The sequence below is a fragment of the Stylophora pistillata genome, chromosome 7 (genome assembly GCF_964205215.1).
Source record: "Stylophora pistillata chromosome 7, jaStyPist1.2, whole genome shotgun sequence".
Taxonomy (NCBI): domain Eukaryota; kingdom Metazoa; phylum Cnidaria; class Anthozoa; order Scleractinia; family Pocilloporidae; genus Stylophora; species Stylophora pistillata.
In genome coordinates, this window is record NC_142525.1 from 14,151,539 (window position 1) to 14,175,134 (window position 23,596).

The 23,596-nt window shown below is 37.5% G+C and overlaps 1 protein-coding gene across 2 annotated transcripts; it reads left to right on the forward strand.

The window, feature by feature from the left end:
- Positions 1-1,073: 1,073 nt before the first annotated feature.
- On the forward strand, positions 1,074-22,436 carry LOC111344722 (tyrosine kinase receptor Cad96Ca). Of its 2 annotated transcripts, XM_022951971.2 has the most exons (19): positions 1,074-1,221; positions 1,465-1,851; positions 6,957-7,226; positions 8,088-8,324; positions 9,466-9,569; positions 10,285-10,343; positions 10,463-10,689; positions 11,030-11,146; positions 11,341-11,359; positions 13,347-13,389; positions 13,528-13,807; positions 14,363-14,473; positions 16,149-16,339; positions 16,421-16,543; positions 16,791-16,861; positions 17,136-17,176; positions 17,669-17,765; positions 18,124-18,223; positions 20,476-22,436. In XM_022951971.2, the coding sequence occupies exons 1-19, from the start codon at positions 1,164-1,166 to the stop codon at positions 20,539-20,541; spliced, it is 2,601 nt and encodes an 866-aa protein (XP_022807706.1). In that variant the 5' UTR covers positions 1,074-1,163; the 3' UTR covers positions 20,542-22,436. The 2 variants fall into 2 exon arrangements, with proteins under 2 accessions (XP_022807706.1, XP_088583825.1); XM_088727699.1 differs by lacking the exons at positions 1,074-1,221; positions 1,465-1,851; positions 6,957-7,226; ... (2 more) ...; positions 10,285-10,343; positions 10,463-10,689 and having other exon boundaries at positions 11,091-11,146; positions 13,347-13,393.
- The last annotated feature ends 1,160 nt before the right edge of the window (positions 22,437-23,596 follow it).

Consider the following 23,596-nt stretch of genomic DNA (forward strand, 5'->3'; position numbering starts at 1 on the left):
ATACAATGCCTCCATTTACCTGACTGATTGTTCGCCGTACGACGATCGATCCAATCGCTCTCTGACTTCTCTGTTATCTACCATGATAGAAACGCTTTGTTGTGGGGGTTTTACTACTCGCTTGGCGAATTAACAACAGGTACTGAGACTGTAATTTTCTTCTTTATTCTCCTATACTGCTGCTTCTACTACAGCTAATTTTCTCTCTCTTTCTTCACTGCTTATTTCTACTACTTGCAGCAATGAGTGCCCCAGTATTGAATACAAAAATCACAGACATGTTTGGGTTAGCTGACCGTGGGAATTTCCAAAACAGGATATTCAGTGTGGGTAAAACTCAAAGTCAGTTTTACTAACCCAAACATGACCACCTAGCAAACTAGTTATCCTCAACCATAACATGGGATTAAAATGTCTAGCACGGTGAGAACTGTGCCAAGTTCAAGTACACACTAAAAATAAATGATCAAAACTATAGATTCATCAAAATAGCACGTTGGGGCGAAAAGGCGAGACTTAATAAAACAAAAGGTAAACCTAAAAATACTGGAAATATCAATCCTTGAAAACGCTCTACAACAGCTTGACCGAAAATGTGGCAATCGCACGATCTGCTCACCGCGGGATGTGACATATTACACCGCCACAAGCGGATATATCTGTCATCTTGACCTTGGTTACCAACTGTAACCATGCCTGATCACAGGGTAATTACAACTTTTACCTTGGTCAAATCTCTTATATCTTTTGCGGCATTTAAGTATCAGTTAGCGTTTACACACGGAAAATGTTTACCTAGGTAAGTAAACTCTCGTACCTCAGTAAACCGTTCAAGTCTAAACACGGCATTAGAGGCTGGGCTCATCATTTCAATCCTAATCGGGAAAAATTTTCAGAAATAACTTCTCCATTGCATGAAGTAATTTGTCACGTTTAAATTGGGAGGCTGTAATAGATTCTGGGTCGTTTTTGTCAATCGAGCGTGTTAGTTCTTTCCATTCCATATTTTACCCGTCATTAATTAATCAATAGCCAATCAGTTTTCTTGTTAGTTCCGCCTTTCTTCGTGAATTAATTTGTTCCTCCTCTGTCATGTAATTTGCTTGGATGATGTTTCATCGAGTTTAAGTTACTCATCTTTGGGCATCAAGGACATTTCAATAATGATTCGTAATTTGAAATTTATCTTTGTATGGATTTCACTTATACCTCCACTCACAGGTATCGCACATAATCTGCATTTGCTCTGATATTTTCGGTCTACTTTCTTCTTTCGTATCAGCTGAGCTCGGTTCACCATAATGCTTCATTTGGATTAATTTTACATTGGAAAGAGTGGATTGTTGAACCTTTTAGAATGTGAACAGTGTCTTTATTGAAAATCAGAGGAAAGCTATTATTGTTTAAATGAAATCGAAATCATGAATTGTTATATTATAACTGTGATCTATATTTCTCCTTCAGATGGCGGAAGTATCACATGGTATAAACCCACCCCGGTTATGACAACATCGAATCCAGCTGAAGTGCTCCCCCCAGGCATTGTACATGTTTATGAAGGGTCTTCTGCCACACTGAACTGGAACTACAGCCTGTCTTTAGGTCTAGGTCTTGGTGGCTTCGTAAGATTCAACAATATTGGCATAGTCGACATTTACCGAGATGGTTCAACTGGTCCTGTCAGTGACCGTTTTCAGAGACGGTTCATCGTAAGCTCAACCCTAGGAAGAATATCTCTATCTATCTCTGCAGTGACTGTTGCTGACGATAAGGCCGATGGAGAATTTAGCTGCAGTTTAATTGATGCCAAGAGGGATACTTGGAAACGAGCAATTCAAGTACAAGTCCTAGGTAAGATTAAAAGTGTTGCTGACTTATGGAGAAGCACATCTTAACTGTAACGTATTATTATCCGCGTGTCATATTTGGCTTAGTTGATTTAGTGTTAGAGTTTGACTCAGCGCACAAACCTTCAACAATCCTTTTAACGAATTCAGTTAATTAATTGTAGGGACTCAATGTTACTAATGTTGTATATGACACATCTAATCCTAGCGGAGTGTTCAATATTAATGGCACACTTTACTTTTGTATAGTTGCCATGTGTCCAATACTATTTAATAATTGAGATCTGTAAAAGAGCAAAAGATACCATGTGGAACAAACAAGGAAAATTCAGTAAAGAAAATGGCTCAAATTAAGGTACATCTCAAGATAAATGAAATTCAAGTAGATAACTGATGTCAGAGGATTAAGATGTCAAAAATTCTCCCACAGTAATATTCAAGGTGACATTGTGACAAAACAATTAATCATAAACTGTGGTGTTATACAAGGATTTCTAGCCCTGAGAAAAGGTGCAACAATGTACAAATTAAAGTATTTTTTTTATTTTCATTTGTGTTCGATGTTGCCAATCAGCTGCTGACAGGTCACTTGCCTTTTGCACCACTCTGTCACGTTGATAAGTGAATTATTTTGGCAGACAGAGCAATAAAAGATTTGTGGCACATTCAGACAGTGACATTCAGAATTTCCTCCAGAGAAAGAAAAGAAAAATTGAACTATACATACTCAGTGGCTTTGGTTGGGGCATATTTCTCATGGTTGAGAACAAAAATTGATAACTGAAAAATTTGCCATCTGCTGATTTTGGTGGTTTTCCTGTAAAGGTTTCTTCTGTTGGTAAAGGAAAAGTCAGTAACTGAGAATTTTGTGTTTGTTTTTGTAATTATTCAGTGCATTTTTTTTTTATCCAGAACCTCAACCACAACACACTTTTCTATTTTTTACTGGGGGATTGTCAAACTGTTTAAATTATGCATTCATTAAATAAGTTAATATTTCTTGTCAATAGAGGGCTATTATGTTTATATAACATAATATATAGATATATTGTATAGATAAATATCTCTATATATTATGTTTATATAACATAATATATAGATGTATTTCCAGCCAGGCCTTTTTTTTTATTTTTGCCTGTGGATTCTTCTCCTTTTTATCTTTCTCCATTCAAGTTGTAGTTTTAAATGCACAGGGATAGCAAAGATCTCCAAGAACAACCAAAACCAGGAGATGTTTATACACAATTGAAATTCGATCAAGACTGAGGATGTTAAATTGCCAGAAAAAATCCTTCGCAGGTCTTTTATAAAAATTAACTGGAATTCAGTTTGAGATATGTTTTTGTGAATTAATCTTGGGGACGTGTATTTCAATTTTTAGCCAAAATTTTTCTCAGAAACTATAGTTTAAGCTAAACATAATAATGTTTAGTTTGACATGAAAAATTGAAAATAAAAAAAAAAAAATTGGCCCTTGAAGGTCTACCATATCCTTAAGAAGACACACTTGCATAAAAACTACAGTGACCAAGTGTCAAAAGTCTTGTCATGCTCTACTCCTTTTTGAATTTTCTCCATTAGCTTTCACTAATATCTTCCCCTCTCCCCCATTTCAATCTTTCTTGGTGTTACAAACATTCTCCAATTCATGCCATATTGTTTGGGGAGATGATGTTTCAGGATGATTGTTTTAATTGTCATTCCTCTTGGAATTTTTTTAATTTGTTGCTCCTTTTTCTCTTTCCCCATTTACATTCTACTTTTATATGCAGATGCATTTAGCAATGATTTTAAGATCACTGTATGCAACTCAAAGTAGGAGATGTTTTTGCTATGAAATCAAGAACCAGAATGTTTTTCTGTAAAAGCATTTCAGGAGTCATTATGTTGACATGTTATAATTGGCTATTCACTCTTTGGTGGGCTATATAAAGCTCCTAAAGAAATGGTTTAAAAAATGTCAAATTGTCTTCAGAGAAGACAACGTTTTCAATTGCCTTAAGATACTATGCAAGAGATGAAGGGTTGAAGGAATGCTGAAGAAAATGCCAAAATATCACCATGCTAGCAACTTGCTCAAAATTAGACAGAGGATAGATTATGTAGTTCACAGACATGTGTTGAATTAAACCTTCACTATGTTTTTGTTCTATTTTCTTTCATTTGCAACCTCCAGTTCCTCATTCTTTTTCCTAGCTTGTTGTTGAAAATATCACGTTCTACAATGATGGAAATTACTTGTGGCAAACATATCCTAATACAAAAGATAACATGTTTGTTCGACATGAATAATATTAGAGTGAGTGATTGATACCTGCAGTATTTCACATTTGCTGGAAATTTTTATTTATACCAATATGTAGCATGATAGTAGTTGTCTTAGATGTGCATGTGCCAGCTTCTTGGGAGTAATATACTGGTATTCCATACTAAATACTTCATGATTCTCAAGAGAAATGAGATGTGTAGTGAGAGTGAGAAATAAGATGAGAGGTCACCATGGGGCTTACATTTGAGCAGTACTGTGTGATAATACTAATACAAATTATAACATAACCAAAGTAAAAAGCGTGCTCTGATTGGTCAGTTGAGCATCCCCCATTTGCCCATGGGTGTACGCTGCTGACGTGAGCAAATGCAAAGAGTATTTTTCTGTGCACGCTTGTTTTTTCTGGTTGCATAAGATTTGTTAAATTTAAGGGAACTTGATCTTTAGCTACAATGTATCAATATTATGTAATAAAACAAATGCTAAACACCACAGCATACACTATTGAGTTATGGATAAACTTGAGAGGTTTGCTAAGCACTCGAGAAGCTAGAGTCGCTCTCGGCTATCGCCTCGCATGACTCTGAGGCTTCTTTCATGCTTAGCAACCTCCCGCGTGCATCCATAACTCAATAGTGTACGCTGTGGTGTTTACCATTTGTTAAATATAGATATCATACTGAATAAAAAATTGGTAAATTACCATTTTATATATATATATATATATATATATATGGTCAAAAACAATGGTACCATAAAGTTTGACATAATCAACAGGTCTTTAATATACATTTGTAAGATTCTGACTTATACTCACCAACGTTTCCTGGAATTAGTAGAGATTTGGCAAAAAATGAAGGCCTCCTTCGTGGCATAGTTTGTTCTTCAAATATGTTCTACTGACTCGATCTTTTGTTCCACACCAAAAAAACCAAGCTTAATCGGATATCTGAAATTTTCCTTTATCTTTTTGTGCTTTTTTTGCAATAAAGATATTAAAATATTCTTTCTTGGACTTTTTGAATCATTAAAACTGTAGATTTTGAAAAATTTACCCCAGCGAAGAATTTGATTTTCTTATAGCAAACTCAATTTCCATTTTTAATTATAGTAGTTTTCTCATATCTGCATGTATATAAATCCTCTTCCTGAAATGATGATAGCGGTAAAACATCATGAGCATTTGCCTGATTCAGGCCCAAGTACAACTCATTCAACCAGACATGGACATGACAAGGACAAAAAAACTGTCAGGTCCTCTGGTACATTTAGTTGGTTAAGAAGAGCTTTTTAAAAGGAAAATTTAGCTTGGGAAGTTTTGACCTTTTTTGAAAACAGTTTTGCTTTGAGTAAATTTCAATTTAGGGAATACACAGATTTTAATTCCAAAAAACTATACCATGCTGCAATCATAACAAAGTTAACACAAGTGCATCTTTGATGTCAGCTGAGATGAAATCATCATCAAGGGTTTTATATACAGGTTTTATAAACTATGGGATTCAGGTGTTTTAATCCACCACTTGGCAGTGACCAAAAGGTCATTGAGTTTTTTTTTTGCATACCACCATGTGACATCAAGAGAATAAAATTATGCATAGTAGTAATAGTACTTGTGGGAATGACGTGCTAACAGTAGGCACATTTCCATACTTTATAGAACATGATTAACTTGTTTCTTTTACCTACCAACTGTTGTACAACTAGTTTGTGAGTAATGTTTTTTTGTTTTGTCAAAAAGAACAGCCAAGCTTGCATGGACACCATATTTGTTACTTCCATGCTAAGCGTTACATTAATATCTTTGTAAACATCCTTTTGTACTTTCATTCCTTCTTGTTTGATTATTAAGTAAAGATTACAATTTTTTTTATTAGTAATTTTCCACATTTTGAAGACTTACAGATTTCTAAGTCCAGTCTAGTGTTCAATCATTAAATTAAAATCTTGTCGATACTTTTAGTTGGGATATTAAGATATAACCTTGAATCCTAGCTATCTGTTAAGTTATAATTTCCAGAGATGTTTGAATCTGATGGAAGCTTTTGGTCCTAGGTGGAGTAATAGACCACAGCCTTACCACTTGTGCCTAAAATGTATGCTAGATTAAGTTACAAAAATCAGCTTATTTGATTGTGTAGTTCCCACCTAATTGTTAGTTCAGAATTTAATGCTTGATCCCATGCAGGATATATAAATCTTGCCTAAGATGCCAGGAAGGATACACAAACCCTGCCAACAACTAAGATCCCAAGAGAGATGTGAATGCTGCCTTACATCATAGGTGGGATGAGCACATCCCAAGTGGGGTTAATATCCAGCCCAAGATCCCCGGGTGGACTGTAGACATCCTGTCAAGGATTTCAGTTGGGTGTGAAATTCCAATTAAAATCCCGGTTGGGATGTGTAAATCCTTGTTGGGATATCCTGAGTGGGACTTGCAAAACCTGTCAAGAATCCCAAGTCACTCAGGAGGAAATGCAGTTGGGATCCCACCCTGTGTGGCAGGATCAGGCCAATCCCACCAGGGATCCCAGGTCAACTTTTTACCCGGGTGTCAGCTTCATTTCAAAACTGAGATCATTGCCATCTCAACCTAGGATGAAAAAAGGCAGGTACTATCCAAATAAAATTGAATCAGGCCTGATTCCACCACAGCAACCAATAGGTAATTGCTGATTCACTTCAGTCTTCTACTTAATTAGGCTTGTTGATTTTCTTATTTGAAAGCTCAGGGTCCTGTGTTAAAACTGTTATTGCTCTTGCAGTGTGCTTATTTAACATGCTCTTCAATTATTAGGTCTTGAAGTTTACTTGTGTTTGTTTGATTGCACTAATAGTTCCAGCAAAAATCACTGGAATTAAAGGTGCACAAACTGTTCATGAAGGCAGCAACTTGCAGTTAGCCTGCGAAGCCTCTGGCAGACCAGAACCAAACATCACCTGGGTGAAACAGATGGCAGGGAACCAAGGAAATACTGGTGCACAAGAAGGAGGAATGGTGCTGACTATAATAAAAATCAGCAGAAGTGATTCAGGAACATTCATATGTACAGCATACAATGGTTTTGGTGAACCAGATAGCCAAGCAGTTTATGTAAATGTTACTTGTGAGTATATTAAGCTGCTTTGAAAAAATTTTAACTGTTTTACTCCCAGAAGTGGTTAACATGTAACATCTTCCTATATTATCCACACATTATCCTGAGCACTAAGCCAGTGATGACAATATATATGAAAACTTCAGGAAAATAAGTTGATATTTTGATCTGAAGCCAAATTCCCATATTAAGTAATTAATTAACAAAGAAATCTGTGGCAGCTGTGAGAATTAACAACCAGATATGGGTAGTTAAAGGGTTGACTAATAGTGATTAATAGTGATTGCAATGTGTTCTCTTACTTACCAAATTGTATTGATGTTCAGCTTACATCCAGGTGCTGGCCCAGAGGATTTTGCACATGCTCAGACACCTTTCTCAACAGAAATATGAAATGTTGTTTTAGAAGCTATAATCTGATATTCCACTGTCTATAAATTTGTTTCAGTTGAGGCTGCATGATCATTAGAAAATGATGAACAACAAAGCTGATCAGGTCTCAACCCAAATATTTGAAATATCGCTATGGTTTTCTGAGCGTCAATTGGATAGTTTTAATTTTCCAAAAAATATTGATTTGACTGATGAATGCTGTTAAAAATTTGAGACAACCAACTAAACAAGCATTTATTAATGGAGAGAGGATCACCTTCATGTAATTGATGTCCAAGCAGTAGCAATAAAAATCATTGGAACCACATGTACACAAGTCATGCACTGTAGGAGAACTTTAATATGCCAAAGAATGTAAGTCGATGCAACTGCAGAACAAAAGACTGTCAGCAATTGGTGATAATTTCCTCGAGCAAGATTTTTATAGATCTATGCTGTTCTTTTTAATCAGATTATTATTTCCAATTTGATGTGCAGATCCAGCCACAATTGCTAAATTTGAAACTGAGTATTTTGTTGGTGTACAGCAAAGTGTAACTCTTCATTGTGAAGCAGAAGGAAACCCTCAACCTACATCTTACTCTTGGATTCCATGTGACACAGAACAAGTTTGTGACACTAATACTCTTGCTATTGCACAAGTGTTTAACGATGCCAGCTATACTTGCAGGGTGGTCAATGTACATGGACATGATACAAAAACTGCCATTGTTTGTAAGTTACAGTGTAGTCCAGCATATTAAAGCTGTAGCATCATCCATGTACCAACATTACATTTTGATTGGGTTCTCAAAGTTGAGCCAAGACTGAAGCCTGTCAGATTGTAAAAGCCAAAATAGTAAATTAAGTCACATTTGCCTAAAAGCCATGTTATGCCTTATGATGAATAAGTAATGCACAAAAGAATTTTTGCATAATTAAGGTTAAGGTGAGCTGAAAGAGGAATATTATAAGTGACCAGCACCAATGAAGGGAAAGAGTGAGGGAAAATTTGCATATGTCTTTGAGTCAGTTAACTTGCAAGAAGAGAGATTTTGCATGCAGCTGCATAATTATTGTTAATGGTCTTGAGAATTTCCTACAGCCAATAGAATAGCTGCTATGGGAGTTAATGGAGCTAAGCATTCAACCAATTAGATTTGTGGCAGCTTTTATGCAAATGAGAATAATCCTTCTTTTGTCTTACTATCTGCTACCTTTGAATAATTGCATGTACACTATTATGAATTATTTGTTAATTATGCAAAGAATGCAGTGCAGTTATTTAAACTTTAGGCGCCTTGTCAATATGAGTATCGAAGGTAGGTAAAACAACGGTGCTCTATTCAGGGCTTCTAACAAGATAAAATACCTCTCAATATCATTCCCTTATTCACCAGAAGTTTGTGAGCCAAAGGTCAGTTTGATATACTTAATGAGTGACTGTGTTTCCCTAAATTGTTTTTCTTCATGATCAGTTAAAGAAATAGAGTTCAGAACTTCTACCACAATGTTGGTCTTAAAAAGGACATTTACTTCAGTTTGTAGTACATACAAGGCCAATGCTACAGAAAGAGTTTTTAATATACTATTTTTCCTTTTCTAAACAATCATTACAGTCCACTTAGTGCCCAGGATCATATGGGCAATGGCAAAAAGCCTTGTTTTCATAACTAGCCATTTATGGAGAGCAAGGGACTTCTGGATTGTTTCTGAGGTTGAATAAGCTAAGAGTAATTCTAAAATTTTCTTACAAGTCCAGCTACAGAGTTTTGCCAATTGTGCATAATTCATGGCATATTTGGTTAAAATGACTTAATAGGATAGTGCATGTGGAAAGAAAGATTGATTTTAGAGCCATTATCCCACTTCACAGATATTGCAGGAGATGTGATTAATATAACCATTGTCATCGCAAGTGAAAACTGCATGGACGAAAAATACAACAAATCCTTGCTACTGAGGAAATTGGATGAAGAGGTAACTATCTTTAATGAAATATTGCTTACTTGGTTAATTATTCAATATCGTTAAATCTATTAATTGTTAGTTTAAGAGTCAGAGACTGATCTGCTGACTGTACAATTAAGGATTAAAATGAAATTTTGCCTTTGGAAAATTTGTGGATAATATTTTGTTTAATTCTACAGTGTTTTTAAATCTATTAAATTTATATCTATTAATTTTATTTATTTATTAAATTATTTATAGCTTGAACTCATTTTGTTAGAGTTCTGTCGAATTTTAAGCTCGAAAAGCTTTTCACAATCTTCTTCTGATTCAGTGTTTGCTCATGCTCTGTAGGGGAATAATAAAATACGCAGCAAGTGACGAGAAGAACAAGTTTTCATTAAAGTTGCACTTTGAAAGAAACGAACTGATCAATATTATCATAATGATCATAGACTTATTCTAGCCTGAGTCTTAGCCAAACAACCATAGTCAATTTATTTTAGGTAGTACAAAATGTTTGATATCATTATCATTTGTGCTTAATATATGTAAAGACGAAACAACGTAATGTAATAAGAAAAAATCCAAGTCCCAGATGGGATTTGAACCCACGGAGGGTCGTGGGTTTAAATCCCATCTGGGACTTGGATTTTTACTTAATATATTCATGAACATGCATAATACGTGTGTGAAACATGTATACTAACATTTTTAGACATATGATTGAAATGTTTACTTGCAGCTTAAAAGGGCGTTTGCTGGTAAATTTGATTATGAAAGAGTGCACTCGCTGAGTGTAAGGTATATAAATTTATTGGCTTCAAGATGATTTGAAATTATTCTCGTTTTAATCGTTTATTTTGTTGTTGTCTTTTTTCCACTTCATGTCACTCTAACATTCAGTTATTGTCGGTTTTAAGGTGTGGAATTCTATTAGTTGACCTTGCACTGAAATTCAACTCCACCACAAAGGAACGAGATGTTATCATAATACTTAATGACGCTGTTAAAAATGGCAAGCTGGGAGAGTTCAGTGTTGGTGCTATAAAAGGAAAAAGGCCTGATGTAAAACCACCAGGCGGAGGTTGCGCTGATGTGGAATCATCAGGTGGAGGTGCTACATCACCACCTGACGGGTCCTCTGGTGGTAAGCCTTCATAACATTTCATGTATAAGTTTTGCAAGTTGATAATTGAATGCCCTTGCCCTGTGCTTGTTTGGAAGCATGTTTTTTGGTGAGGAAAATGTTTTGGAAAGTTACTATTGTTGCACTGTTGCTTGAAATGGTAAACGATCGATTTATGGTTTGTACTTTCATTTGGACGGCTTTGTCCACTGCAACCCTTTACTGATCATCTTAGTGAAAAAAAGAAACATTACCCTGTGAAAACTGAAACTCAACCCATAGGAGGCTCGGCCACATTGTTTGGTTTATAAAGATACGCTTGTACTTGCCAAAAGTTATCTTAAGCTTCTCACGCTTCTAGGTTTCGTATATATTATTGTCGGTGCAGTGTTTGGATCAGTTGTTGCACTGACTGCTGCTGGATTATTAGTGTGGTGGGCGTGCAGGAAAAGGAGGCGCAACAGAAAAGGCACTGAAGGTAAGTGTTGCATTAATATTACACCTTCAACTAGTTTTGGCATCCCAAAAATATCTCTTCAACATTTTTCCTATTTTCTAAGACTTAGTACCAGCTTCAGTTCACTATCCACTGCCGTGTGATCTTTGTGTTATCGTCTTTTTTTTTCAATGGATAACCTCTTTGTTTCTCCTTTTTTTTTCTTTTCACTACAGAGGTGGTGATGAGCGGAAGGTGAGGTTTTTCTGTCGAAATGTTGCTGTTTAGTTGCGTTGTTTCTTTATCACTCGATCTTTTTAACGATCTAAACACCTGTTTTGTTTTTGATATGAATGTTTCTGATTGATCCAAAATGATAGATCATGTAGAACACTTGAGAGGCACGCTAGAGATATCGGATTTAATGTTTGCCAACTGTGAGATGATCAACCTCTTAATGATCTGTAGAAAAAATTATGATAAAGCTCCGATATAATGCGCGCTGTCAGTGGTTGAAAGGACGTGTACTGTTAAAGCACAAAACACGGAGCTGAGTCAAAGCCGTCATGTCACCTGCCCAATTGTACAATATGTGGGCAATTTGTGAAATGTCCGACCATTTCTCGGACTTCCCTCTAGCTTTTTTTCGTCAATTAAAAGTGAAAAGTTGGAACAAGGGAGCTGGCAAGTAGCAACAGAATAATGGAACAAAGGTTTGTAAACATGCCAAGCACCTTATAGACGTTATTATAACGCGAGCAAAGATAGAATTACCAAAGAGTAAATATGTTGACTGTCCGAGGTTTCAAGGTTTTCACGCTCAGGTTGTTTGTAAGCTTACGTCCGGTAATGAAACTCAAACGCAGCTAGCACTCGTATAGTATTTATAGTTTCGTGTCAAAAAAAAAAAATCAGAACAAAACAGGGATGATGAAAAATATAACCAAATTGGCATAACTGTTAAATTCTGTACAAATCATAATGGTATCAGGGCGACTGCGATCGTGCTGGGGTTCATCGCAGCTAGCTCATCATGGCAATCTGCGGTCATCGCATTGAACTGAAGCAAACCTCTGAAATCATATCGTCCTCCCTTTGAGTGAATAATTAAGAGCTTGCTCTTGTATCCATTCCGATGTTTTTAGTGGAAAGCCAAATCGGTCAAACCAGCCAATTAACCCCGAGCAATCTTCATCTTCCTGTAAATTCGGCTGTCTTCATTCATTAAGCACATGCTTTGAACAGTTTGTTTCCCAATTGTCATGTGAAAAAACTTTCATATTTTTGTGAGGCACAACTTAGCTGCATTCACTGTAAATTTCACTTTCGGAATCTGTTTTAAGACTTAAAAAACTAGCGAAAATGTGGAATTCGACCTGCCGGACCATTGCAGATAGTGATTCATTTATGGTTTGTGAACTCTGTTGCGTTGAAATTTTCTACAGCTTTATACCAATCAGATTACTCGAACCATTCTAAAAAGGATGTTGATTGGCTTATTTTAGCATTTTTTATGAGTATAAAACATGCTGACAACACTTCTCTTCGCTTCAAAAATTATGATTTGATTTGAGGATTGAAAGTAATAAGTGGTGAATTAGACGGATTCTTTATAATAAAACAAATAAAGAAGCGTTGACTGTATTATGTTCTGTTGCAAAGCACTAAGGAAGCTGCAAGTCTACTCTGCTCATATACAATAAATGGTTTGAACTCGGGAGTAACATGTGATAGTGTAGTTTGATTGTTCGGGTGAGTGTAGTTCTGAGAACGACTGTTGTCGGTATTGGTGACTGACATTTCGATAACCTGAACGGAAGTCATCATCAGAGTCCAGGGAATGGTTGTGGTCAGTCGAATGTTCTAAGTCCAGTCCGAACCACATCAATGACTGGAACTCTGAGCGATACCTAACCTACATCACTAATTGCTTTTTAGAGAGGACTCCCTTCATCAGGTGCCATTTACTGCCGCCACCATACAAACGACTTATTCGCGACGTTAACATTACAAACGAACCGAACGGAACAGGTTGTCGTCAGTCACCACCACCGACAGCAGTCCTTCTCAGTCACCCGGACGATCAGACCACACTATCTTCTGCTGACAGAAGTCTGACACTAGTCGAGTCTACAGCTTTTTCAACTGGACTGAGCTCTCTGGAAAGGTTTTCTGTTATTTCGGCTTTTTCAGGCGGAGGGGATTGGTTTTGTTTTGTAATATATTTGTGTTGTTTTTTCAGAGCGTTTGGAAATTCGAGTGATGAAAGAGATGAAACTACTAGTGTAGGTCAAGTCGATTATTCCTTAATATTTTCATATAAGTCCAGTATATACCAGTTTAGTTTTCATAACACAGCTGGTTTGAAGATTTGAACAGTTTTTAAGCAAGTTAATAGTAATAATAAAAATTTTTCATCTAAGATTGCCGTCGAAATGCCAAAACCTTCTCAAAGCCGTTACACAGCACTCGATGATAGAACTCGGTTACAAGTGATGGCGGATGCCAGTCCACTCAGCAGTGAAGAAATCAGCGAGTACGCTTCTCTTAATTCATGTACACGCTCTTGGGAGATTGCTAGAGAACATGTGACGATAAAGCAGATCGTTGGAAAAGGTGCTTTTGGTCAGGTTGCTAAGGCAACAGCCAGTAACTTACAGGGAAGAGCCGAGAAGACACTGGTAGCTGTTAAACTGTTGAAAGGTACAAGTTAATACTCAAATCATGTTGTACAGACTCAGAAGTCTCTCGAAATTTTTCTGTTTTATTTCAATTTTTTTTCTTTGTTTTTTAGCGTATGTTTCTGTATATTCTCCAAGTTCCTGTTTAGAGTAATCACATTATGTATGACTAGTTGACAGATACCTCCATAGGATGAAGCAGTCAACAATGAAACTTTGATTTAGTTACCTACCTACCTACCTACTAACTTACTATAAATACATCCATTTTTCTACTTATTATAATTACCTACCTACTATAAATACATCCATCTTTCCACCTATATAAATACCTACCTACTATAAATACGTCGATCCTTCTACCTTCTATAAATACATCGATCTTTCTGTTTGTATCTATTCATTTTATCTGTTTGTCTATACATTTATCTTTCTGTCTATCTGTCGCCTTGTCTATCCGGTCATCTTCAATTGATCTATCTCTTTACGCTTAGCTATATTTATGGTACAGTTTAATGATATGATTTTGACTATGTGAAATTTTTTTGACGATGATTGATCGGAAATCTTATTGCAGAAAACGCTTCTGAATCAGAGAGAAAGGATTTGCTTTCTGAACTTGAATTGATGAAAAAACTTAAACCTCATCCTTACGTGATCAGACTTCTTGGATGCGTTACCAAATCTGGTAAATCCTGAATTGTGTATTCTCAGCTATAATTAATGTTAGAAACTAAGGTTTCAAAAGTATCGGTATTTGGGTAATTCAGTATCAGATATATTTCGGTTTAACTTATATAGTATCTACGTTACCTTAATTTATTTAAGACAGGTACTTCTGCTCTTTAAAATAAGAGACCAACCATGCTCTCCTCATACTTAACATGGAAAACATACGCATCACTGAGATAGAATGAATATATGAAGTTCATATATTTTGAACTGCGGTATTAGATACGTATGATGCACGATCCTCGCAGTAGATAGCGCTATTTATGCAATAGCGAGAAATCAGACCTGAAAAAAATCAGGCCTGTACGGGACTCGAACCACTGACCTCTGCGATACTAGTGCAGCGCTCTACCAATTGAGCTAACAAGCCAACTGGGAGCAGGCCGTTAAGTTGATTCGTAATAAACCCGTGAAAGTGATAAATGAGATAGAATGAATATATGAAGTTCATATATTTTGAATTGCGGTATTAGATACGTATGATGCACGATCCTCGCAGTAGATAGCGCTATTTATGCAATAGCGAAAAATCAGACCTGCATAAATAGCGCTATCTACTGCGAGGATCGTGCATCCTACGTATCTAGTACCGCAGTTCAAAATATATGAACTTCATATATTCATTCTATCTCATTTATCACTTTCACGGGTTTATTACGAATCAACTTAACGGCCTGCTCCCAGTTGGCTTGTTAGCTCAATTGGTAGAGCGCTGCACTAGTATCGCAGAGGTCAGTGGTTCGAGTCCCGTACAGGCCTGATTTTTTTCAGGTCTGATTTCTCGCTATTGCATAAATAGCGCTATCTACTGCGAGGATCGTGCATCATACGTATACGCATCACTATGACTACGAATTGACTCGACAGAATGGGTACGAATTAACCTGAAAGGGTAAGAAAGGACCGGTAACCTTTAAAAGCTGCATTAAAATTGACGCCGTGCAGACCTCTGGGTTTGAGGTGCACGAAGAACAGGGACCTTACCTTTCGTGCACCTCACACTCAAAATCCGCACAGTGCTCTTGTATAAAATAGTTTAACTATTGGGAGAATCTGCTGACCCATGCATAAAGCTTGACGGTATTCTATTCTTGGGAGCACTTGTGAGGTCTGGATAGGGCTCATCTGATAGGCGAGAAATATTCGCAGTTTTATAATGTCTGCTGAATAGAAGCGTCTATATAATAAATGGCTGGGATGTATGATCAGCAAAATTTACTGATGGATCAGAATTAGGCTGAAATTAAAATTGCATGCATAAAAATTGTGCACACATTGCGGATATGAGCCGCTAAGAGATAAATATCTTTCGAGGCGCGAGGCTCTCCGGTGGTAGACCGTAAAGATTACTCATGTACAGCCCTGAATACAGGTTTAATATGATATCAGGTCAGTGGTATCGACATCTTACCCCATCATAATTCATTTTCAAAGTGTAGAAACGTGACCACTTTGCTTTTAAAAAAGATTAACATGGATTATGAATATTACCGAATTGTACGGTAGATGATATTTTATTTTCTTGTAAACGTTAAATGAAACGTCGTACTCTTCTGCGGCGTCTATTGGTAATTTTGACTCTGTCTGCAGCATATAGTCAAGTATTGGCGGTACCTTGTTTGTCTTGCTAGAGCCACTGTTGGTGTTGATCGAATACGTTCCTTTTGGGGATCTGCTGGGTTACCTGAGAAAGAGCCGTGGATTAAATGATAGTTACTACAAAGACCCAGATATCAAACCCCAAACAAATCTGACATCACAGCAGCTGATGAAGTTTGCCTGGCAAATCGCTGATGGAATGTCCTATTTGTCATCGATACCAGTGAGTACTGTAATCATTCTCTAAGTGGCGTCGTCAAAGAATAAGGCTCCATTTGTCTGTAACGTTTTTTCTTTGCTGAAGGTTATTCATCGAGATCTTGCAGCCCGTAATGTTTTGGTTGGAGAAGAGGAAACTTGCAAAGTGACAGACTTTGGAATGGCCAGAGATGTGCAAGAGGACAACATTTATGAAAGAAAAACCAGGGTATAAATGATTTTAAAAGAATAAATAATGTTCTTTTAAGCCATGTATTATGAATAGGTATGAATTATTTTGAAAGAATGAAAAATGTCATTTCAAGCGTTGTATTATGTGGCTGAAGATGCCTCACTAGAGTAATTGCTTAAAGAAAATCCAGTTCAGCTATCAGGAACGCTTGTTACAATGTTCTCGCCATTTGAAGCATTGATAGTTTTGGACTATTTTAACTTGTTATTGTTTCCTTATTCAGGGGCGTCTTCCCGTAAAATGGACTGCCGTTGAAGCGTTGCTTTACGGGAAATATTCTACAAAGAGTGATGTGTGAGTATAAGAACAACATGAAAACTGCATTTAGGCTTAATGAGAGTGGTTTTGTATGAACCGTTTACGGATCTGGGAAAAGTTATTGGGCAACTTTTGTATTTGTCTTTTTATTTTTCTGATATAAGGTCATCTCACCATGTTCGTATTGTGCTATGATCTTTTCACTATGTCCCCTCCCAACTCTCCACTTCCCACCGAAGCTTTTAAAATTCCTTTTTTTTTTCGCCGACAAGTAGCTTCATTTTCTAAAATTCATCCCATTTTTTCACAGTTGGAGCTACGGAGTTCTCCTTTACGAGATTTTTACAGTTGGTAAGCTACAAGGCTGATTAGCAGTCCAGTTATTTAGCCTCAGTAATATTAAGTACTTAAAAGAAGAGACGAAGTTATGAAGTAAGCATGGTGTACCAGTCTTTGAAGACCTCGACATGGTAAGTTTGATAACATGAATTGGTCAGGTTTCCGGTGTTCACCCCTCGTCATCCGCCCTGACAAAGGGCTAACGTTTGAAATGTCAGCTTTGAAACTCATTTTGGCGGCCAATTTACATTATCAATCCAGTTCATAAAACCAAATTATCTTGTTTTACTTTCAAACAGACACAAGACCACATTCTCCTTAAAAACTTAGCCCCTTTGCTACTTGTTATTGGTCTCACCAAGCCAGTTTAGATTGCCACAGTCGCTGGTCTTAGGTGAAAACAAGTTATAAATGGTACAAGAATGGTAGCGTTGTGTGGAAATAGAAAAACAGATGTAGAGCCTTTCATTGTACACTATGTTAACATTAGCTGCTCTAATTCAGGTGGTTCACCCTATCCACGAATGGATGGAAGAAAAATTGCAAACTTACTTCAAGAGGGATACAGAATGCCTAAACCACTACATGTAGATGATAAGTTGTATGTTGATATCGTGTTGCTGTTGTTGTTGTTTTTTTCTGATGGCTTGTGTCGTACAGAAGTATTTCTCCTGCTTTTATTTGAGATGTTGGGCGCCTCATTATTTCATCATCTATACTAACGGAGGGAAACGTAAGATGAAGTAGCTTATGACGAGTTTATCTTTGTGGTAAATGTGTGGATCTTTTCTCCTTTGTTCTAAATTAAAAACACTGAAAGCTTGTTTATCAAGGATAGGTCAACCTGTTTCCAATTAAACGTTTCCTTAATCACAGCATTTTCCGCGTTAAAGACGCTCCGGCCTCGGGCTAGGCCATCAACGACATATTGAGATAGTCTTGACGTGTTTGTGTTTTAGGTATGACATAATGACAAAATGTTGGAAAGACGACCCTAACCTTAGACCATCTTTTGAAAATTTGAGGAACGAACTCAAAGAAGTGGAAAACCAGCACAAGGTAGGACTGTAGTGTCTACAAAGGGACTTTCTCTGTTTTCTTTTTTTCTTTTTAAAGTTTGATTGTTAGAATCTACCACCATCAACTTTAATTGACAACGGCGTCATCATGAAGGCCTCGTGGCGTACTTTATGGATTCAATTTATCTCGCCTTTAAAGCAGTGTTCAATTGAGTATGGGAAGCGATCCTGAATTGGTTCTACTTTTGATTTACCTCGCTCTGTGATTGGTCTACAAAACTCATGTCATCATCTCACCAATCAAATGCAAAACTGAAACCAATCCCAGCTTGATCACACACATTTTTCTGCGCTTCAAGTGGCTGGGCTACCTGATTTTACTTTGAGTTCTCGTTGGTTAATTCTTTCATTTGATAGATAGTTGTAAGTACATTGGGTTCACTTCATCCTCGGAGACCCACGGGCTGAGTCGATTTCAAGTTAGGGCGTGAAGAGCCCCTGGGGACATGGTCTTACAAGACTAGTTCCAAACGGTCGCAGTCGTTCTGCCATCTGATTGGTGCCAGAAAATATTTGTGTTTTTCTGCCCAATCAGAGTGAAGTGTGCTTTAGAGTTCTTTTCGTGTGTTTTAACACGGATATATACTAGTAGCTCAGTTGCTCGGTATGTTTGTTTGCACCGTGCGACGGAGATTTGCTTGAGGTGAAGAGTTTCAGTCTCGGCACACAATGTAAGAGAAATCGATCAGATTGTCAGCGAAAATCTTACCGGAAATTATACTGAATACTTTCGCAGGTATCACTAGAGAACGTGTTTTAAAGTTTGCGAGGTTTGTCTACAACACGATGGTTGCAGTCATTGATATGTCGCTTTAAACGTCTAGATTTTTTGCATAATTTGTTGTGACTGAAACTTTGCCAATGCCGTGAACTTATTTCGTCGCACGGGCCACGCAGGTATGTCGAGCAACTGGTGCTTTCGCCTGCGTAGCTTTCTGCTTTCTGTGCGCGCCAAAATCTAATCTTAATGGTAAAGTCGTTCACAATACGGCCAAGGTTGCAGAGTGGACGACGTCCAGCAACTGCTAAGAGAAAGCTTAGCTGTGTTTCCGGTTAGCTAATTAAAATCTGAACAAAAACTTATTAACGAGAACATCGTGGGAAGGGGAGATGTTTTCGGGCAGTTACCGAAGGGGTTTGGAAAGAGTTTAATCTTTCAACTGCTGTCTAGAGTGTTGAAATTCTTGAGCTAGGAAGGCCACGGATTCTCTTCTAGTCCCTTGGTCATTGTCATTTCACCTATTCTGTCGATTGTTCAAGACCAAGGTAAATACCTTTGATCATTGGGAATCGATTCGATGCTGTTTTCAGTGGGAAAAACAAAACCAAAGACCAAGAAATATTGGATGGAAAGGACGGGTTTGCTTTATTGCAAATGTCAGCCTAGTAGTACAGGGTGATCTACCCACATATAATAAGCAAAAGTTTCCACGCTTAGCTTTTCTTTTTTTTCAAGCGAAGATGAGATTAAATTTTGGCACGCACAGAAAGTTGCGCAAGTACTAGTTGCTCGACATACCTGCGTGGCCCGTGCGACGAAATAACTTCACGGGATTGGCAAAGTTTCATTCACAGCAAATTATGCAAAAAATCTAGAAAGATTTAAGCTTAAATCTCGTTTAACGTTTAAAGCGACATATCAATGACTGCAACCATCGTGTTGTATACAAACCTCGCAAACTTTAAAACACGTTCTCTAGGGATACCTGCGAAAGTATTCAGTATAATTTCCGGTAAGATTTTCGCTGAAAATCTGATCGATTTCCCTTAAATTGTGTGCCGAGACTAAAACTTTTCACCTCAAGCAAATCTCTGTCGCACGGTCCAAACAAACATAGCGAGCCACTGAGCTAGTAGTATATGTCCGTGTTAAAACACACGAAAGGACTCTAAAGCACACTTCACTCTGATTGGACAGAAAAACAAAGATTTTCTGGCACCAATCAGATGGCAGAACGACTGCGACCGTTTGGAACTAGTCTTGTAAGACAATGTCCCCAGGGGCCCTTCACGCCCTAACTTGAAATCGACCCACAGCCCCTGGGTCTCCGAGGATGGGTTCACTTTTTCGACACTGAAAACTGCCCTATCAAGAATTGATTATGTCCGCAAGATGCTCTCATTCTTGGTTGTTAAAAAAATAATAAATAAGGGAACCATCGAAAGCTTAATAGAGTATACAATAATTTATACCTGGTTCTTTTAAAAGTATCTTCTCTCATTTCTCTACAGGGGTTGATAAACTTAAAAAATTACGACGATCGACTCTACGTAAATGTTGACGATCTAGCCGAGTAGGCGAGTGAATTCTCAAACAAGAAAGGATGGAGTATTGAATATTGCAGCCCTATGAGATTATCTCATGGGATTATCGTATTTCACATTAACCCATATTTTTTGCTGATCAAGCAATTCTTTAAAACATGCTGTTTAACAGCGAGACAAGGCAAAGCGCAGCTTTCCCATATTTTGATATATCTTTTTCTACTAACACAGTGGAACCCCTCAAAACCGGACGCCCTTGGTACCGGAGGAAATGACCGGTTTAGAGGGGTGTCCGGTGTACTGAGGTTTTACCCATAAGGCATTTTTATGCAGCATAATGTACTGTCTGACTGTAAGTACCAGTACGTGGTACACGAGCAGTAATAAACCACACCAGTAAAGGAACCAACAACATGAATGACAAGGAAGCTTTTGGATGTCATTTTATTTAATCTACAAAAAAATTCCGTGTTACACACAGGGTAATATGATCACCGCTTTTAATTCATTTGTAGACTTCTTTCTTCTTTAAATTATCACCTACAGTTTTACCGATCCCAAATTTACCGCTAGCGCTTAGAACCTTCAGTGTTGGTTTAGGCACTGATTCCGCGCATTTGATCAACTCAATTCTCTTCTCTAACGATAACTCGATTCTTTGGCGTTTCGCTGGTCTCTCAGACATAGGGATGTTTGCTACTTCGTTTGCTTTCGCAAGCGATTTCATCCGCAACATGACAGTCTCTTAATCTGACCTCTTTTGTTGTCTTTCATTCAACCCAAGAACTGCGGTACGTTTGTCGACTTCAGATTTTTTGCTTCAGTACCGATAGAACAATGACTAATTAGCCGATGCGCGTTTCTCACTTCTGATTGGGATTTCACAGCTGCATAATTACGATTTTAATTTTAATCACGTTTTAAAACGTGTGATTTGATTTAGGCGGCAAGCATAAAACTTTCACGTCCGGTTAAGGAGGTCAATTTGTCAGTATGTTCTAACGGACTGAAAAAAGCGTCCGGTTTCCGGAAGTGAGGGGTTCCGGTTTATTGAGGTTAAAAGTAGAGAAAATGTAAGACAGACATTTTGGGGCCGAAAAAAAGGTCCAGTATAGAGAGGATTCCGGCTTAATGAAGGTCCGGTTTAGAGGGGTTCCACTGTAGTCTTGAAAAGACAAACAATTTTGTATGTATTGTATTTTATTGTATTGTATTTACGAATATTTATACAGGGTTCGCTCCGACGAAGGGCTAACGCTCGAAACGTCAGCTTTTGTAATCGTTACGGTGGCCAATTTACCATTTCAACTTTGTTTATACAGGGTAGCCCAGTTCAGCGAATTTCTGGTTTAAATGGGGCCCTGTGAAACCCTCCCGTCCCACCCCAGGGGAGGACATCCACCACACAGTAATCTCGTGCGTGGGAAATTAACGTCTCCTATCCCTAACCCTACAGGAGACGGGGCCTACGGTTTATTCGTCCTTATCCGAGAAGACTAGAATATCTATCTATTTCTTGATATTATAGAAAGGTAGCAAATTCTCCTCGGTTCTTTTAAGCTCATGAGTATTGGTCCGGCCGGGGCTCGAACCCTTGACCTTCCCGCATAACACAATCTGGCCCTCTAATCAAGTGAGCTAACCGGGAGGCGAGATTAGAAGCTGCAACATGATTTTTCCCCCTTGTTTATTCAGCTTTTACAGGAAAGATGGAGTATTGAATATTGCAGCCCTATGAGATTATCTCGTGGGATTATTATATTTCAAATAAACTCATATTTTTTGCTGATCAAGCAATTTAAAACAGGCTGTTTAACAACGAGACAAGCCAAAGCGCAGCTTTCCCATATTTTGATATATATTTTTCAACTAATAGTCTTGAAAAGACAAACAATTATGTAAGAACGAGATTAAAAGTTGCAACATAATTTTTCCCCTTAGTTTATTCAGCTTTTTAGTGTAATTGCTCCGGTGATTATAGAGATGAGCGCGCTCTGATTGGTTGAGGATTGTGTCGTATCTCGGTTCTAGCAGGGGCTCAAAATTCTAAAATGGCTGCCTCGCGTTTTGTCAGTGTTACGCAGGAAGTGAAAAACGTGACAAAGGATAATATAATTCTGAAGAGCACAAGAGATGCTAAAAAGTTAGGCGTAACACCTTTCAAAATAAAGATTTGAAGTGATAACTGTTGCAGAAATTCAAATTTCTGAGATAGTCATGAACTTGGTAAAACTCCTCATCCGAGACCAGCGTGCGGGTTCGTTATTCAGAAGTGAGAAGCGCTCGTTTTTTACGCCCCACACAGTCTCGATTCTCTTCAGTCTAAATAGTTCTCCTGTGAAGATTAATTCGTCAGCTATTATCCCCACGCCTTATTTACACACTCTGACAATAGTTTGACTCGACAAGTAATGATAAAAGGGACTTTTCAAACTCCACGACTACAGTATTTACTGGCCTTCAAAATCTTGTAAGAAGTAATAGTGAATTCACAGGGTTTTTGATGTGGTTTTTCAGTTTTTTTGTATGACGTATTTTTAAACCCCACAAAAAGGTCAAAATATGTGTATTCCCTCTGAGTATTTAATGAAAGTCAAATGCCTCTAATTGAATATACTTCAACTGTAAATAGAACTGAACAGTAATATTGCTTCAATCTACTGATTTTTGACAACTCCCATTGGGTGATCATTTGGCAGCAAACTATGACTCGGTACCAATAATAGCTGAAAAATTCCCTTCCATTTAGGTTATCAGAACCCTTCTAGTCAAAGGCAAATACATTACCTACTAAGGTTTGTAACAGCCTTGACAGTCCTTGAAGATGCTTCAATTTAAAAATAAAAAATTCAAGGCCTTGAAAGGACTTGAATTTGAGGACTAGGGCTTGATTTTTGCAATGCTTTTTCTTAAGCAATTTTCAAGTTGAAAATTACAGTACTTTCATGGAAAAGCTGAGAAATAATATTAAATAATCTTAAAATTGCTTATGCAAACCTTTCCAAAAGGGGTACTTCAATTTTCTTAAACTTAGCCTTCAAAGTCATTGAAAAGTCCTTGGATTTTAAAGGCCCACTTCCAACCGAGA